The 12941-nt window shown below is 41.4% G+C and overlaps 1 protein-coding gene and 1 pseudogene across 1 annotated transcript; both read left to right on the forward strand.

Annotated features, from left to right (window-relative positions):
• The first annotated feature begins 682 nt into the window (after positions 1-682).
• On the forward strand, positions 683-1147 carry LOC128195332 (uncharacterized). The gene has a single exon (XM_052872593.1). The coding sequence runs from the start codon at positions 683-685 to the stop codon at positions 1145-1147; it is 465 nt and encodes a 154-aa protein (XP_052728553.1).
• A 571-nt stretch (positions 1148-1718) lies between these two features.
• Positions 1719-8883, forward strand: LOC108324560 (uncharacterized; annotated as a pseudogene).
• The last annotated feature ends 4058 nt before the right edge of the window (positions 8884-12941 follow it).

Below are 12941 nucleotides of genomic sequence, written 5' to 3' on the forward strand. Positions count from 1 at the left end.
TGGCGAGTAAAACCAGATCAGAGAATCCTGTAACAGCAATCCTTGCGGATGTTTATGGGTCCTTGAGTTTTTGCCATGAGAGAAAGGGAAAGAAGATTCTTTGTTGTTTACCGGCGTTGTATATATGGATGACAGCGCGCGTGTTTAAGGAAATGGTCGACGTTAAGAGTCTATCGGAGACTTTGTCACACCAAGGGCTTAAAGGTAAAGGAGGAAACGATTGGGCCCGATTCCTTGCTGGCTTGAGCGAAAGAAGTATAAAATGGCGCCTTCCTTGGCTCGGAAATAAACTGGCTATACAGCATTGTGGTAGTTTTCCTAATGTGCCTCTCATAGGTGCCCGGTACTGTATCAATTACAACCCCCTTTTGGTGCAAAGACAATTTGGGCATCCTATGAAAGGGGCACCTTCATCAGATTACCTTGCTACCCTATTCATTTATTACGAAGACGGGCATTTCATCGAATTGTTAAGAAAGGTTAAAAGCGCCTGGGAAAATGTTGTTCGAGCAGAGAAGGACTTGAGGGATGGAGTAGTGGATAGCAGGGTTAGTTATCACACCTGGATTCTAGAGAGAGTGAAGTAGTCAAGTTGCCTTTCAAGCCAATCAAGGATCAATCAGCTAGTGAAGGACCATCCCAAGCCCTAGAAAGTGAAGATGTGCAACAATTGAAGGCTGAGATGGAGAAATTGAAGATGAGAAATGCTAGGTTGGAAAACGAATTACAAAGGGCGCGTAATGATCTTGTGGATATGAGAAATGATAATGAAGAAAAGTCGCGAGCTTATGAAAACATTGTCAAAAGCCAAAAGGCTGAGAGGGATTATACATTTCGAGTGAAACAGGATCTAGCGGCCGCGAGTAAGGAATTATCCATGAGGGTAAATGAGAAGAAGGTGGCTTTAGAAGAGGGAAAGCAGTGGAAGCACCTCTACGAAGAAGCCGAAAGAGATAAGCGAGAAGCCCTGAAGAGACTAAGAGAAGCGCAGGTGCAGGTAGAAAAAGCGGGGCATGAGATGAAAGAGATGGCCATGTCGTTTGAGGCGGATATGAACCGAGAGCGTTGGAAGCTAGCAGAAGCAGAAGAAGAGCATCGAACTTTGATAAAACAAATGGAGGAATATATTGAGGAACAGGAGGAGTGATGGAGGTCGATAGAATTTGAAGAAAGGCATCAGGCCTTGATAAAGCGAATGAAAGAGCACATCGCAGAGCAAGAAATGGCTGTAAAGCACTGGAAGGAAAGCTTCTCTCAGTTGGCTGCTTTAGCAAATGGGGCAATTGAAGACATCCCCAGGATGGTGTCGAATGCTGAAGCTAGTACTCATTTTCGTAATTCACCAGCGGAAATAGAGTTGTTTATTAATCATTGTAAATGGTTGGTGGGAGAGATGAAATCTTTCATTGCCCGGGCGCGGGATTGATGTACATCAGAATTATGTGTTTTGTTCCTTAGACGATGTAATGGATCAAATTTTCTTTAAATGAAAGATAAGGGATGTTTGTTTGGTATCGGCTTGTGTTAATTTTCCATCAGTATTGTCATCGTTATCCTGTGATTTCCACTTATCACTAGCATGCATCATGTTTTCTTTTGTTTTGCATTTTTCATCCTTATCTAATTTAATTTAATAAAAAAATAGTAGCGGTACGAGTGAGAGAACAACGGCAAGTTTTCCACGACATCCGTACAGGACCAGAGCTAACTCGAAGGTCATGGAGAATTGGGAGCAGTCACACGAATCTATTAAGGCTGATGTCAGCCAGTTGAAGGATCAGATGGCCCAGATTTTGGCGGCTCTCGAAGCCCTGAAGACTACGGGAGGGGCGACGCCTGCGCAAGTTGAGGGAAGTGCTCAATATTACCCCCCGTTGTTCAATGCTGGGAGCCAATCTGTTTCGTTCCCAATGTATGGATTACCTCCAGGTTACACCCCACCTGTGGGAGAATACACAGAAGGGGAACAGACTTCATTCTCTTTCCCTACCACTGCCAACGTACCGCCAATCAGTACTCAAGGACCTGTTGTAATGTCTGCACCTATGGTAAATGAAGGAATGCATGCAAACATGTCTGATGGAATACGAGTAACCCCGGTGCCACATGTGATTACCGGAGAGGGCTTTTCTACAAGGGCTGCGCCATATACTTCGTTTCAGGGGGTAATTAGTAATGTCGATGGGGCAAAGGATAAACTGGAGAGCCTAGAGGTAAGATTGAGGGCTGTTGAGGGATATCAAAGTTATGGATTCGGAGATGTTGCCAGATTGAGCTTGGTTCCTGGCGTCAAAATACCACATAAGTTCAAAGCGCCAGATTTTGAGAAGTATAAGGGAAATACATGCCCAAAGAGCCATCTAACCATGTTTTGCAGAAAGATGGCTGCATATGCTTATGACGAGCAGCTGCTCATCCATGTTTTTCAAGATAGTTTGGCTGGAGTGGCATTAAACTGGTATACCCATTTGGAGCCGACTCGAATTCGTTGTTGGGCAGACTTGGCTGATGCTTTTGTGAAACAATACATATACAATACACATGTTGCGCCAGATCGTTTACAGCTGTAAAACATGTCGAAGAAAGACAACGAAACTTTTAAGGAGTATGCTCAACAGTGGAGGGAATTGGCTGCACAAGTTGAGCCACCTTTGTATGATAGAGAAATGGTGGCAATGTTTGTAAATACGCTCCAACCACCATTTTATGAACATATGGTGGGAAATGTATCTTCAAATTTTGCTGATATCATCGTGATAGGCGAACGAATAGAGATTGGGTTGAAAAATGGGAAGATTGCATATGGCTTGTCAGTGGTTGCAAATTCCAAAAAACCCGGTTTCAACTCAGGAAAAAGAAAGGAAGGAGATGTGCATGCAACATCTGCAACCCCCGTGTGGAGAGGTCAGGCTCCCACTCATAACTATCGACCATATTGGGGTCAACATCCACATGCAGGTAATGCGTCATTTGGTCATCAAATTAGGCCTCAACAACAATCAGGGTACTATCAACCACAATACATCCCGACGAATAATTGGAGGGGAGGGGCAAACGTAGGTTCCAATATGAAATGTGGGTCCAAATACTTATCCAAGAAGGAACCAGGAAAGAAATTATGTTAACTTTACCCCAATACCTACAACTTATACGGAATTATTGCCTCATCTTATCAAACAAGGTCTAGTTGTCGTTTGTCCCCTGAAGCCTTTGCAGCCTCCGTACCCAAGAAGTTATGATGCAGATGCAAAGTGTAGTTATCATGGAGGGGCCGCTGGTCATTCCACTGAGAGGTGTCTGGCTTTCAAGCATAAAGTGCAGACTCTAATTGATTCTGGGTGGTTAAAGTTCCAAGAGGATAAGCCTAGTATCGAGGCCAATCCTTTATCTGGGCATGGAAGTGCTTCGACGAATGCTGTCGAAGTGAAAGAACATGAGCTGGTGAGAAATGTGAAAGAAGTCAGGAGCTCTAGGAGGTTTATTTTGGAGGCGTTGCTGAAAGTAGGTATCTTGAAGGGTGATTATGATGAGAGTATGGCATGCGCGCTCCACCCAGATGCTGTGCACTCTATTGAGGAGTGTGTTGAGTTTGAAGAAATTCTGCAAGACCTGCTAGATCGTGGTCTGATGCAAGTATGCTACAAGAAGGAGGAGGGAAATGTATTTGCACAAACTGGTGATGAATCCGGCATGATTTTACCAGAACCATTGGTGATTCGTTTCACTAAGACTACCTCTATCCCACCAACTCAAGGAAGGTCGCCCGTTGTTATCCATGTACCAGCCCCTTTTCCTTACAAGAACGAAAAAGCCGTCCCATGGAGATATGGGACACATGCGTCAGGCGAAACACAAAGCGTTGATCCTGTCGTCAAAAACATATCAGGGATAGGTGGAATGACTAGGAGTGGTCGAATTTTCACGTCACCAGAGTTGGCACGAGAAAGAGTCAATGATAAGGAAGCAACGATGGCCGCAAAGGCAAAAGAATTCTTAAAGGGGAAGGGTGCACAGACAGAGGAGATCCCCGACAAGGAAGAGAGGAGAGAAGTTTCTGAAGAGGAGGCTGGTGAATTTTTAAAATTTATACAACAAAGTGAATATAAGGTGGTGGAACAGTTAAACCGTATGCCTGCTCGTATATCCTTGTTAGACTTGCTCATGCATTCAGCATCACACAGAAAGCTGCTAATGAAGATACTCAGTGAGGCTCACGTGGAGCAAGGTATTTCGTTGAATAAATTCGAGGGTATTGTTGGCAATATTGTTGCTAATAATTATCTCACCTTCACGGATGAAGAAATACCTGCTGAAGGAAGAGGGCATAACAAGGCTCTTCACGTCTCTGTGAAATGCTTGGATCATGTTATAGCACGTGTTTTAGTGGACAATGGATCCTCTTTGAATGTCATGCCGAAAGCAACCTTGGAAAAGCTACCTTGCGAAGGAATGCATATGAGGCCGAGTTCAATGATTGTGAGGGCGTTTGATGGTAGCAAAAGAGAAGTGATGGGAGAAGTGGAATTACCAATGCAAGTTGGCCCGTGTGTCTTTCAAATAACATTCCAGGTTATGGATATCCTGCCAGCTTATAGTTGTTTGTTGGGGCGCCCATGGATCCATTCGGCTAGAGTTGTGCCTTCTACACTACACCAGAAGTTGAAGTATGTGATGGGAGATAAGCTGGTGATAGTATCAGGAGAAGAGGATCTTCTTGTGAGTGGGCCATCATCCACACGCTACATCGAGGCGGCTGAAGAAGCTCTCGAGACAGCCTTCCAATCGTTGGAGATTGTGGGAAATGCTTGTGTGGAACCGTTTCCAGTAAATCCTCGTCTATCATGTGCTTCTATTATGATGGCCAAGATTATGCTAAAAGAGGGCTATATACATGGGGAAGGTTTGGGCAAATATCGGCAGGGGCGAGCATTCCCTCTAGAAATCGTTGAAAACAAGAACAGATATGGCTTGGGGTACAAACCTACCAAGGAAGACAGGAAAAGGATGATTGAAGAAAGAAAAGAACGCAGTCTGGCCCGTGCAGAAAGACGAGGGCCCCGAGAGAGCAAAATTCACATTGTTGACATCAAGGAAAGCTTCCGCAGTGCTGGGTGGATCAACACTGGCCAGATAGCAGCTGTGGAGGATGAAGAAAGGCCTCAAAGTTTGAGCTTTGTGTGGGCTTGCTCCCCTGATACTCAACTCAACAATTGGGAAACACTGGATTTACCTGTGATGCTTAATGTGAACAAAATGTAATAGTTTTAATTAAGCTTATAGTTTCGATTGGGGCTTTAGAACTGAGATTTTGCGGATTGATTTTTTTTTTTTACTTACTTTTAACTCAGCGTGATAATAAAGATGCATTTCATCATCATTTGGCATTTTTCTTTGTTTATCTTATTTATTTATACTTTTTCATAAATTTAAATGATGCAGATGTGACAATGATTGTTTTGAAAATAACGATATCAATGTTCCTAATTTTGAGCACCCTATCAATAATACGGAAGATGATTTCGAAGATGATGTGGAACCCTCTCCAGAATTGTTGAGATTAGTGGAACAAGAATCTAAGGAGATAGAACCCCATCAGGAGGAGATTGAAATACTCAACTTGGGAGAGAAGGATGAGATAAGGGAAGTGAAAATCGGTACTAGTATGAAAACGGAAGTGAGGGATAGTTTGCGTGCCCTGTTGAAGGAGTTTAAAGATGTGTTCGCGTGGTCTTACAATGACATGCCGGGTCTAGATACCGATATTGTGCAGCATAGGCTCCCACTCAAGCCAGAATGCCCTCCAATCAAGCAAAAACTAAGAAGAATGAAGCCGAAAATGTCACTAAAAATTAAAGAGGAGGTCCAAAAGCAATTTGACGCAGGATTTTTGGCTATGGCAAGATACCCACAATGGGTAGCGAATGTTGTACCAGTGCCTAAGAAGGATGGGAAAGTTCGAATGTGTGTTGACTATCGTGATTTGAATCGTGCAAGTCCGAAAGATAATTTCCCGTTACCACACATCGATACTCTGGTTGATAATACGGCCAAATTTTCGTTATTTTCGTTCATGGATGGATTCTCGGGATATAATCAAATTAAAATGGCACCGGAAGATATGGAAAAAACGACCTTTATCACATTATGGGGAACATTTTGTTATAAGGTGATGTCTTTCGGACTCAAGAATGCTGGAGCAACATACCAAAGGGCAATGGTGACACTCTTTCATGATATGATGCATAAGGAAATTGAAGTTTATGTGGATGACATGATTGCAAAGTCGGAATCAGAAGAGGAACATATTTTCAATCTAAGGAAATTATTTGAGAGACTGAGAAAGTCAAACTCAGGTTAAATCCTGCCAAATGCACGTTTGGAGTAAAGTCTGGAAAATTGTTGGGCTTTATTGTCAGCCAAAGAGGGATAGAAGTTGATCCTGACAAAGTAAGAGCGATAACGGAAATGCCTGCGCCCAGAACAGAAAAGGAGGTTCGAGGTTTTCTAGGAAGATTGAACTACATTGCTAGGTTCATCTCCCAATTAACTGCTACTTGCGAACCAATGTTCAAGTTGCTATGGAAAAATCAGGCTGTAGTCTGGAATGAAGATTGTCAAATTGCTTTCGAAAAGGTCAAACAATACCTGCAAGACCCTCCTGTGTTGCGTCCACCTATGCCAGGAAGACCGCTCATTTTGTATTTGACCGTATTGGATAATTCAATGGGTTGTGTATTGGGTCAGCATGATGAAGACGGGAAAAGAGAGCATGCTATATATTACTTGAGCAAGAGATTCACAGATTGCGAACAACGATATTCGTCGTTAGAGCGAACTTGTTGTGCACTGGCGTGGGCTACTCATCGTTTAAGGCAATACATGTTGAGTCACTCTACTTGGTTGATATCTAAAATGGATCCTATCAAGTATATTTTCGAAAAGCCTGCTCTCACTGGAAGAATAGCTCGATGGCAGATGCTACTATCAGAGTACGACATTGTATATGTTACTCAGAAATCTATCAAGGGTAGCGCTTTAGCGGAATATTTAGCCCATCAACCCATTAGTGATTATCAGCCAATGCAACCTGAGTTTCCTGATGAAGATATCATGGCTTTATTTGCTGAGAACAAAGAGGACAAAAATGAAAAAGCCTGGACGGTATTATTCGATGGGGCCTCGAATGTAATAGGGCATGGAATAGGGGCAGTGCTTATCTCTCCTAAGAATCAATACATTCCAATGACGGCAAGGTTGTGTTTTAATTGCACGAATAATATCGCAGAATATGAAGCCTGTGCCATGGGTATTCGAGCAGCAATAGAGTCTAAAGCAAAAATTCTGGATGTATACGGAGATTCAGCTTTGGTCATCCATCAATTGAAGGGAGAATGGGAGACTAGGGATACTAAATTAATTCCATACCAAGCTTACATCAGGGGATTAATTGAGTATTTTGATTCCATCACGTTTAATCATATACCGCGAGAAGATAATCAATTAGCAGACGCATTGGCTACCTTGTCATCAATGTTTGAAGTTGATCAAGATGCAGAATTGCCAATGATTGAAATGAAGAGTCATGCGAAGCCAGCGTATTGTCATTTCATCGAAGAGGAGGTAGATGGTAAACCTTGGTACTTTGATATCAGGCATTATCTTAGGACCCGAGAATATCCAGAGAAGGCATCAGAAAACGATAAAAGGGCGTTAAGGAGGTTGGTTGGCAGTTTCATTTTGAGTGGGGATATTCTATATAAGAGGAATCATGACATGGTTCTCCTTAGATGCGTAGATGCAAAAGAAGCCGAGCTGATACTAAAAGAAGTACACGAGGGTACATTTGGCACGCACATGAATGGACACTCAATGGCCAGGAAGATACTGAGAGCGGGGTATTTTTGGTTGACTATGGAAAATGATTGTTGTACACATGTGAGAAAGTGTGAGAAATGCCAGGTATACGCAAATAATATCAATATGCCACCCACGACCTTGAACGTGTTGTCTGCGCCATGGCCCTTTTCGATGTGGGGAATAGATGTCATCGGAGCTATAGAGCCAAAGGCGTCAAATGGACACCGTTTCATATTAGTCGCAATCGATTACTTCACCAAATGGGTTGAGGCTGCTTCTTATGCTAATGTGACTAGAAAGGTGGTGACCAAGTTCATAAAAAGGGAGTTGATTTGCAGATACGGGCTCCCTAATAGGATCATCACTGATAATGCCACTAACTTGAACAACCAGATGATGACAGAGTTATGTGAGGAGTTCAAAATTCATCATCTTAATTCTTCTCCTTATCGTCCAAAGATGAATGGGGCAGTGGAGGCTGCTAACAAAAATATCAAGAAGATTGTGCAAAAGATGGTGGTCACATATAAGGATTGGCATGAAATGCTTCCTTTTGCTTTACATGGTTATCGCACTTCGGTACGAACATCGACTGGGGCAACGCCTTTCTCGCTTGTATATGGAATGGAGGCAGTACTTCCGTTTGAAGTGGAAATTCCGTCCTTACGAGTTTTAATGGAAACCCAATTAGAAGAGGCTGAGTGGGTTCAAGCTCGTTTCGACCAGCTCAATCTCATCGATGAAAAAAGATTAACAGCAGTATGCCATGGACAATTGTACCAAAGAAGAATGAAGAAGGCATTTGACAAAAAGGTACACACAAGAGAATTTCATGAAGGTGAGCTGGTGTTGAAGAAGATTCTACCTATACAAAAGGATCATAGAGGCAAATGGACTCCAAATTATGAAGGGCCATTTGTAGTGAAGAAAGCATTTTCTGGTGGGGCACTAATTCTCACGAGAATGGACGAAGAGGAGTTACCATTGCCAGTTAATTCTGATGCAGTAAAAAAGTTTTACGCATGATGATTCCGTGATAGTGGTTGCTATTAAGGGGATGTTGATATTATCTTTAAAGCTTATTGTACTCTGTGTTTTTTTTTTCACTAAATAAAGTTCACGTGATTTCATTCATACTTTGTTTGTTTGCATTCCATCTAAAATATTGCATGTCACGCTGAGCTGTTAAGTAGTCAAGGGAAAATGAAAATAAGTAAGCGCGTGTTGATAAAAGCATCACAGGTATATCAAGTTGGCGAGCTCGGTCCTGGAGGATGTCGAAAAAGAAAAAACGAAAAAGAGGTGAAAAAGAAAGGTCACATGTTGAGTTTGTTGTTAATAAAGTTGTCAAGGGCATAGTATTTTCGAAATGAAAAAAAAGTTTTGAAAAATACCGTTGGTGAGTCCTCTCCTGATTCAAGGTTTTGGGAGTAACCGATGTTATTTTCTTGATAAAGCATCTGCATTCACATTACTTGAACCCTAACTTTTTCGTTTCCCTTAAGACAAAGGATTGCCATACATATAATATTGGGGCAGTTTTCATCATGTTACATATCACCGATAATCCGTTGATAAGGGGGATATATATAAAAAAAAGAAGAAGAAGAAGAAAACAAAGGAAACAAAGCAAAGGAAAATTGAAGTTGATGTGTCAAACACTACATAGTTTCGTTTCAGGTTTAAATTCAAGAGAAATTCAGACAAACAAGATTCGGAGTGATGTGTGGCCATTTTTCATTATCCAATTGTCAAAAGCAGTTCATCCAATTGTACCCCTTTTGAGCCAAAATTCATAACTGTTTTCATCACCCTAGACAAGAATCATCAGCATGTCGACGTCAATTTAAAAGGGTACATCATAAGCATCCAAAGTTGAGGAGAAAATCTTAATAAATAAAAAAAAAAAAAACAGAAATGAAAAGGAAAGTATCATAAAAGACCACAATAGGGGCAACGAAAAGAATGATCCAAAAGAAAGAAACAAACAACAATGAAAAATAAAGGATGCCTGAAGTTCAAATCCCTAAAGACAGTTGACTGGGCACCTTGCAAATGATTCTTGTTTAAAGACTGTAACCGTCAAACACTTATTTGGGCCTTCGTTATCCTTTCTTTCAAAACCTTTTGACCTTTAGCCACGGTACAAGCCAATAAAAGCCCACGCTGACTGAAGACTGTTTGTCCTAATCTTTCTCACGAATTTAACTTTGAAACAGAATGATGTGGTGAACGACACAATTTAGTGTTATCTTAAAAAAAAAAAAAAAAAAAAAAAAAAAAAAAAATCTCCCTGTCAATCGAAGATCATCCAATTTGGGGGGAATCTTTCATACCCAAATCTTTTCACTTTTCCATTGTGCAAAATTGGGGCAGTATGGGAGCACAACATGTTAATATCACTTTTCCCCAAATGAGAGACACACATACGTTAATATTTGCTCACAGAAAATCATTATTCATCTGCTTTTCATAACCATTCTTCCACATCCTACAGGGTTCAAGTTAATTTGGATTGCAAAAAGCGATAAAAAGAATTTTAACTCAGGGTTACACTTTCTTCCTGCTCATCAAAGGGTTCTATACCTATCAACGTTGTTTTTAAGGAATGCGTTTTGAACGTACATCGTGTTTGATGACAATATTAACAATGGATTGCAAGCATGGAATTTTCAAAAAAAAAAAAAAAAAAAAAAAAAATGAAAGTCTCATGTGTCTATGCATCCATGCACCATCATGACATAACATCATCTCAGAGGAAGCGAGGAGAATTGTTTGTAAAATCTTCATGTTTAACTCGGCATTTATCAACTTTTCAAAGCTACAAATCAAGGTTTTAATTTGCTTTTATCGGCCCTCTGCATGGCAACGGTCGAATTTAAATTTTTGTTCTGTGAGTTTGGCCCTCTGCGAGGCAATGGTCAAATCCAGGTTTTAGTTCTCTATTATCGGCCCTCTGCATGGCAATGGTCGGATTTAAATTTCTGTTCTGTGAGTTTGGCCCTCTACGAGGCAATGGTCAAATCCAGGTTTTAGTTTTCTGTTATCGGCCCTCTGCATGGCAATGGTCGGATTTAAATTTCTGTTCTGTGAGTTTGGCCCTCTGCGAGGCAATGGTCAAATCCAGGTTTTAGTTTTCTGTTATCGGCCCTCTGCATGGCAATGGTCGGATTTAAATTTCTGTTCTGTGAGTTTGGCCCTCTGCGAGGCAATGGTCAAATCCAGGTTTTAGTTTTCTGTTATCGGCCCTCTGCATGGCAATGGTCGGATTTAAATTTCTGTTCTGTGAGTTTGGCCCTCTGCGAGGCAATGGTCAAATCCAGGTTTTAGTTTTCGGTTATCGACCCTCTGCATGGCAATGGTCGGATTTAAATTTCCGTTCTGTGAGTTTGGCCCTCTACGAGGCAATGGTCAAATCCAGGTTTTAATTTTCTGTTATCGACCCTCTGCATGGCAATGGTCAGATTTAAATTTATGTTCTGTGAGTTTGGCCCTCTGCGAGGCAATGGTCAAATCCAGGTTTTAGTTTTTTTGTTACTGATACTTTACTTGACATTGGTCGTTTGGCATCGTGACTTGAACCATTTTGTTTGTTTTCTTTCATGATTGAAACCCGGACAAAATTAGTGTCTTTATCTTTACTTAGCCTTACTTAAATAATACGAAAAGATTAAATTTTCATATTATTTAGTAATATCTAAGTAAAGAGGGGCAGTTGTCAACACTCAATTTTGTCCGGGTTGTAAAAAATGTGTTTTTATTGGTTTTTTTTTATTATTATTTTCCTTTTATTTTATTTTACCTTTTGTTTTATTCTATGTTAATGTATTTAGATCTTTGCTTTTAATTCAATTTTTATTTTATTTCTTATATTCATTTTGTTTTAATAAAGTTAATTAATCAAAATAATTGAAAAATTGAAAAATAAAGTTAAAAAAATAAAATTTAAAAATAAAATAAAAAAAAAGGAAATAAAAAACGTGGAAAAGGGGATATGTGCGACGTGTCTGAAGGAGGGAGACGAGGTGGTTAAGGGAATATTTTCTAAGATTTTTTAGAAGGAGAAAGGGGGGAGACCAGGTGGTTAGAAGAGAATATTTTCCGAGATTTTGGGAGGGAGGATTTGGTTGGATAAGGGAGAGAAAAGAGAAAGGAGGAAGGGATTCGGGGGACCTTCATCTGGGATCATCATCATCCAGATTCACCATTTTTTCACCTGAAAAAAAAACAAACGCCAGCAAAAGGAGAGGAAAAAAACCATTGGAGACGCAAGGTTGGCAATAGCAATCGAGAGGTAAGTAATATCTAACACTCCATGTTGTTAAATTTGTATATGAATGTTGTTGAATGCACTGGATATTTGTATATGCTCATTATTACCAAACATCATCAATCTTCACCTCCAACACTTGATTTCCAATACCCGTGATCATCTTCATTCCCTGCTGCATCTCCCACCCATCATCACGGTCTCGCAAACTTTGTATTCCTCCATTTACTCAACGAAACCTCATTCCCTCATCCACTCATCAACCATCATCCGTATTCGCCCACGGTCACTACCAACACCTCACGGCCACCGCCTCATTCACCCATTGGAACCTCCATTCCAACTCACGCATAACACCAACCTGCATTATACAAGGCCACAGCCTAGAACAATGACCCGTTTCCAGCACCCAAACACAAGCCCATACTTTGCCTTCACTAAGCCAAAACGGGGATCGCTGTTTTCGAAGAGAGAAAAATGGAGACGGTGGCGTCGTGGCTGGTGGTGGTTCTGGTGGCGCGAGTTGTCGCCGGCGAGGCCAAGGCGCGTTCTGGTTGAGGCGACGGTGGCCGGCTATGGCAGAGGCGACGGTGAGCTTGTGGTGCCGAGCAGGAGACCTTGGGTCTCTAGAGAAGGCGTGAGCTGGGGAGTGGGGAATGAGGATGAACCTCCTGAACCCCTAGGAAATTCTAGGTTAGAAACCATTCGACTAGGCCAGGCCCAGAAATGAACGCACGTCCGGGAACCTTAGTCCTTTTTTGGAACGTTCGTTATTTATCCTCTTATCCAAACGTCCGTTCGGCCATTTTCTGGA

The sequence above is a fragment of the Vigna angularis genome, chromosome 2 (genome assembly GCF_016808095.1).
Source record: "Vigna angularis cultivar LongXiaoDou No.4 chromosome 2, ASM1680809v1, whole genome shotgun sequence".
In the NCBI taxonomy this organism is placed as follows: Eukaryota; Viridiplantae; Streptophyta; class Magnoliopsida; order Fabales; family Fabaceae; genus Vigna; species Vigna angularis.

Excerpts from the sequence above, each read along its gene's own strand:
- LOC128195332 (XM_052872593.1), top strand. The coding sequence starts at position 683 with ATGGAGAAATTGAAGATGAGAAATGCTAGGTTGGAAAACGAATTACAA.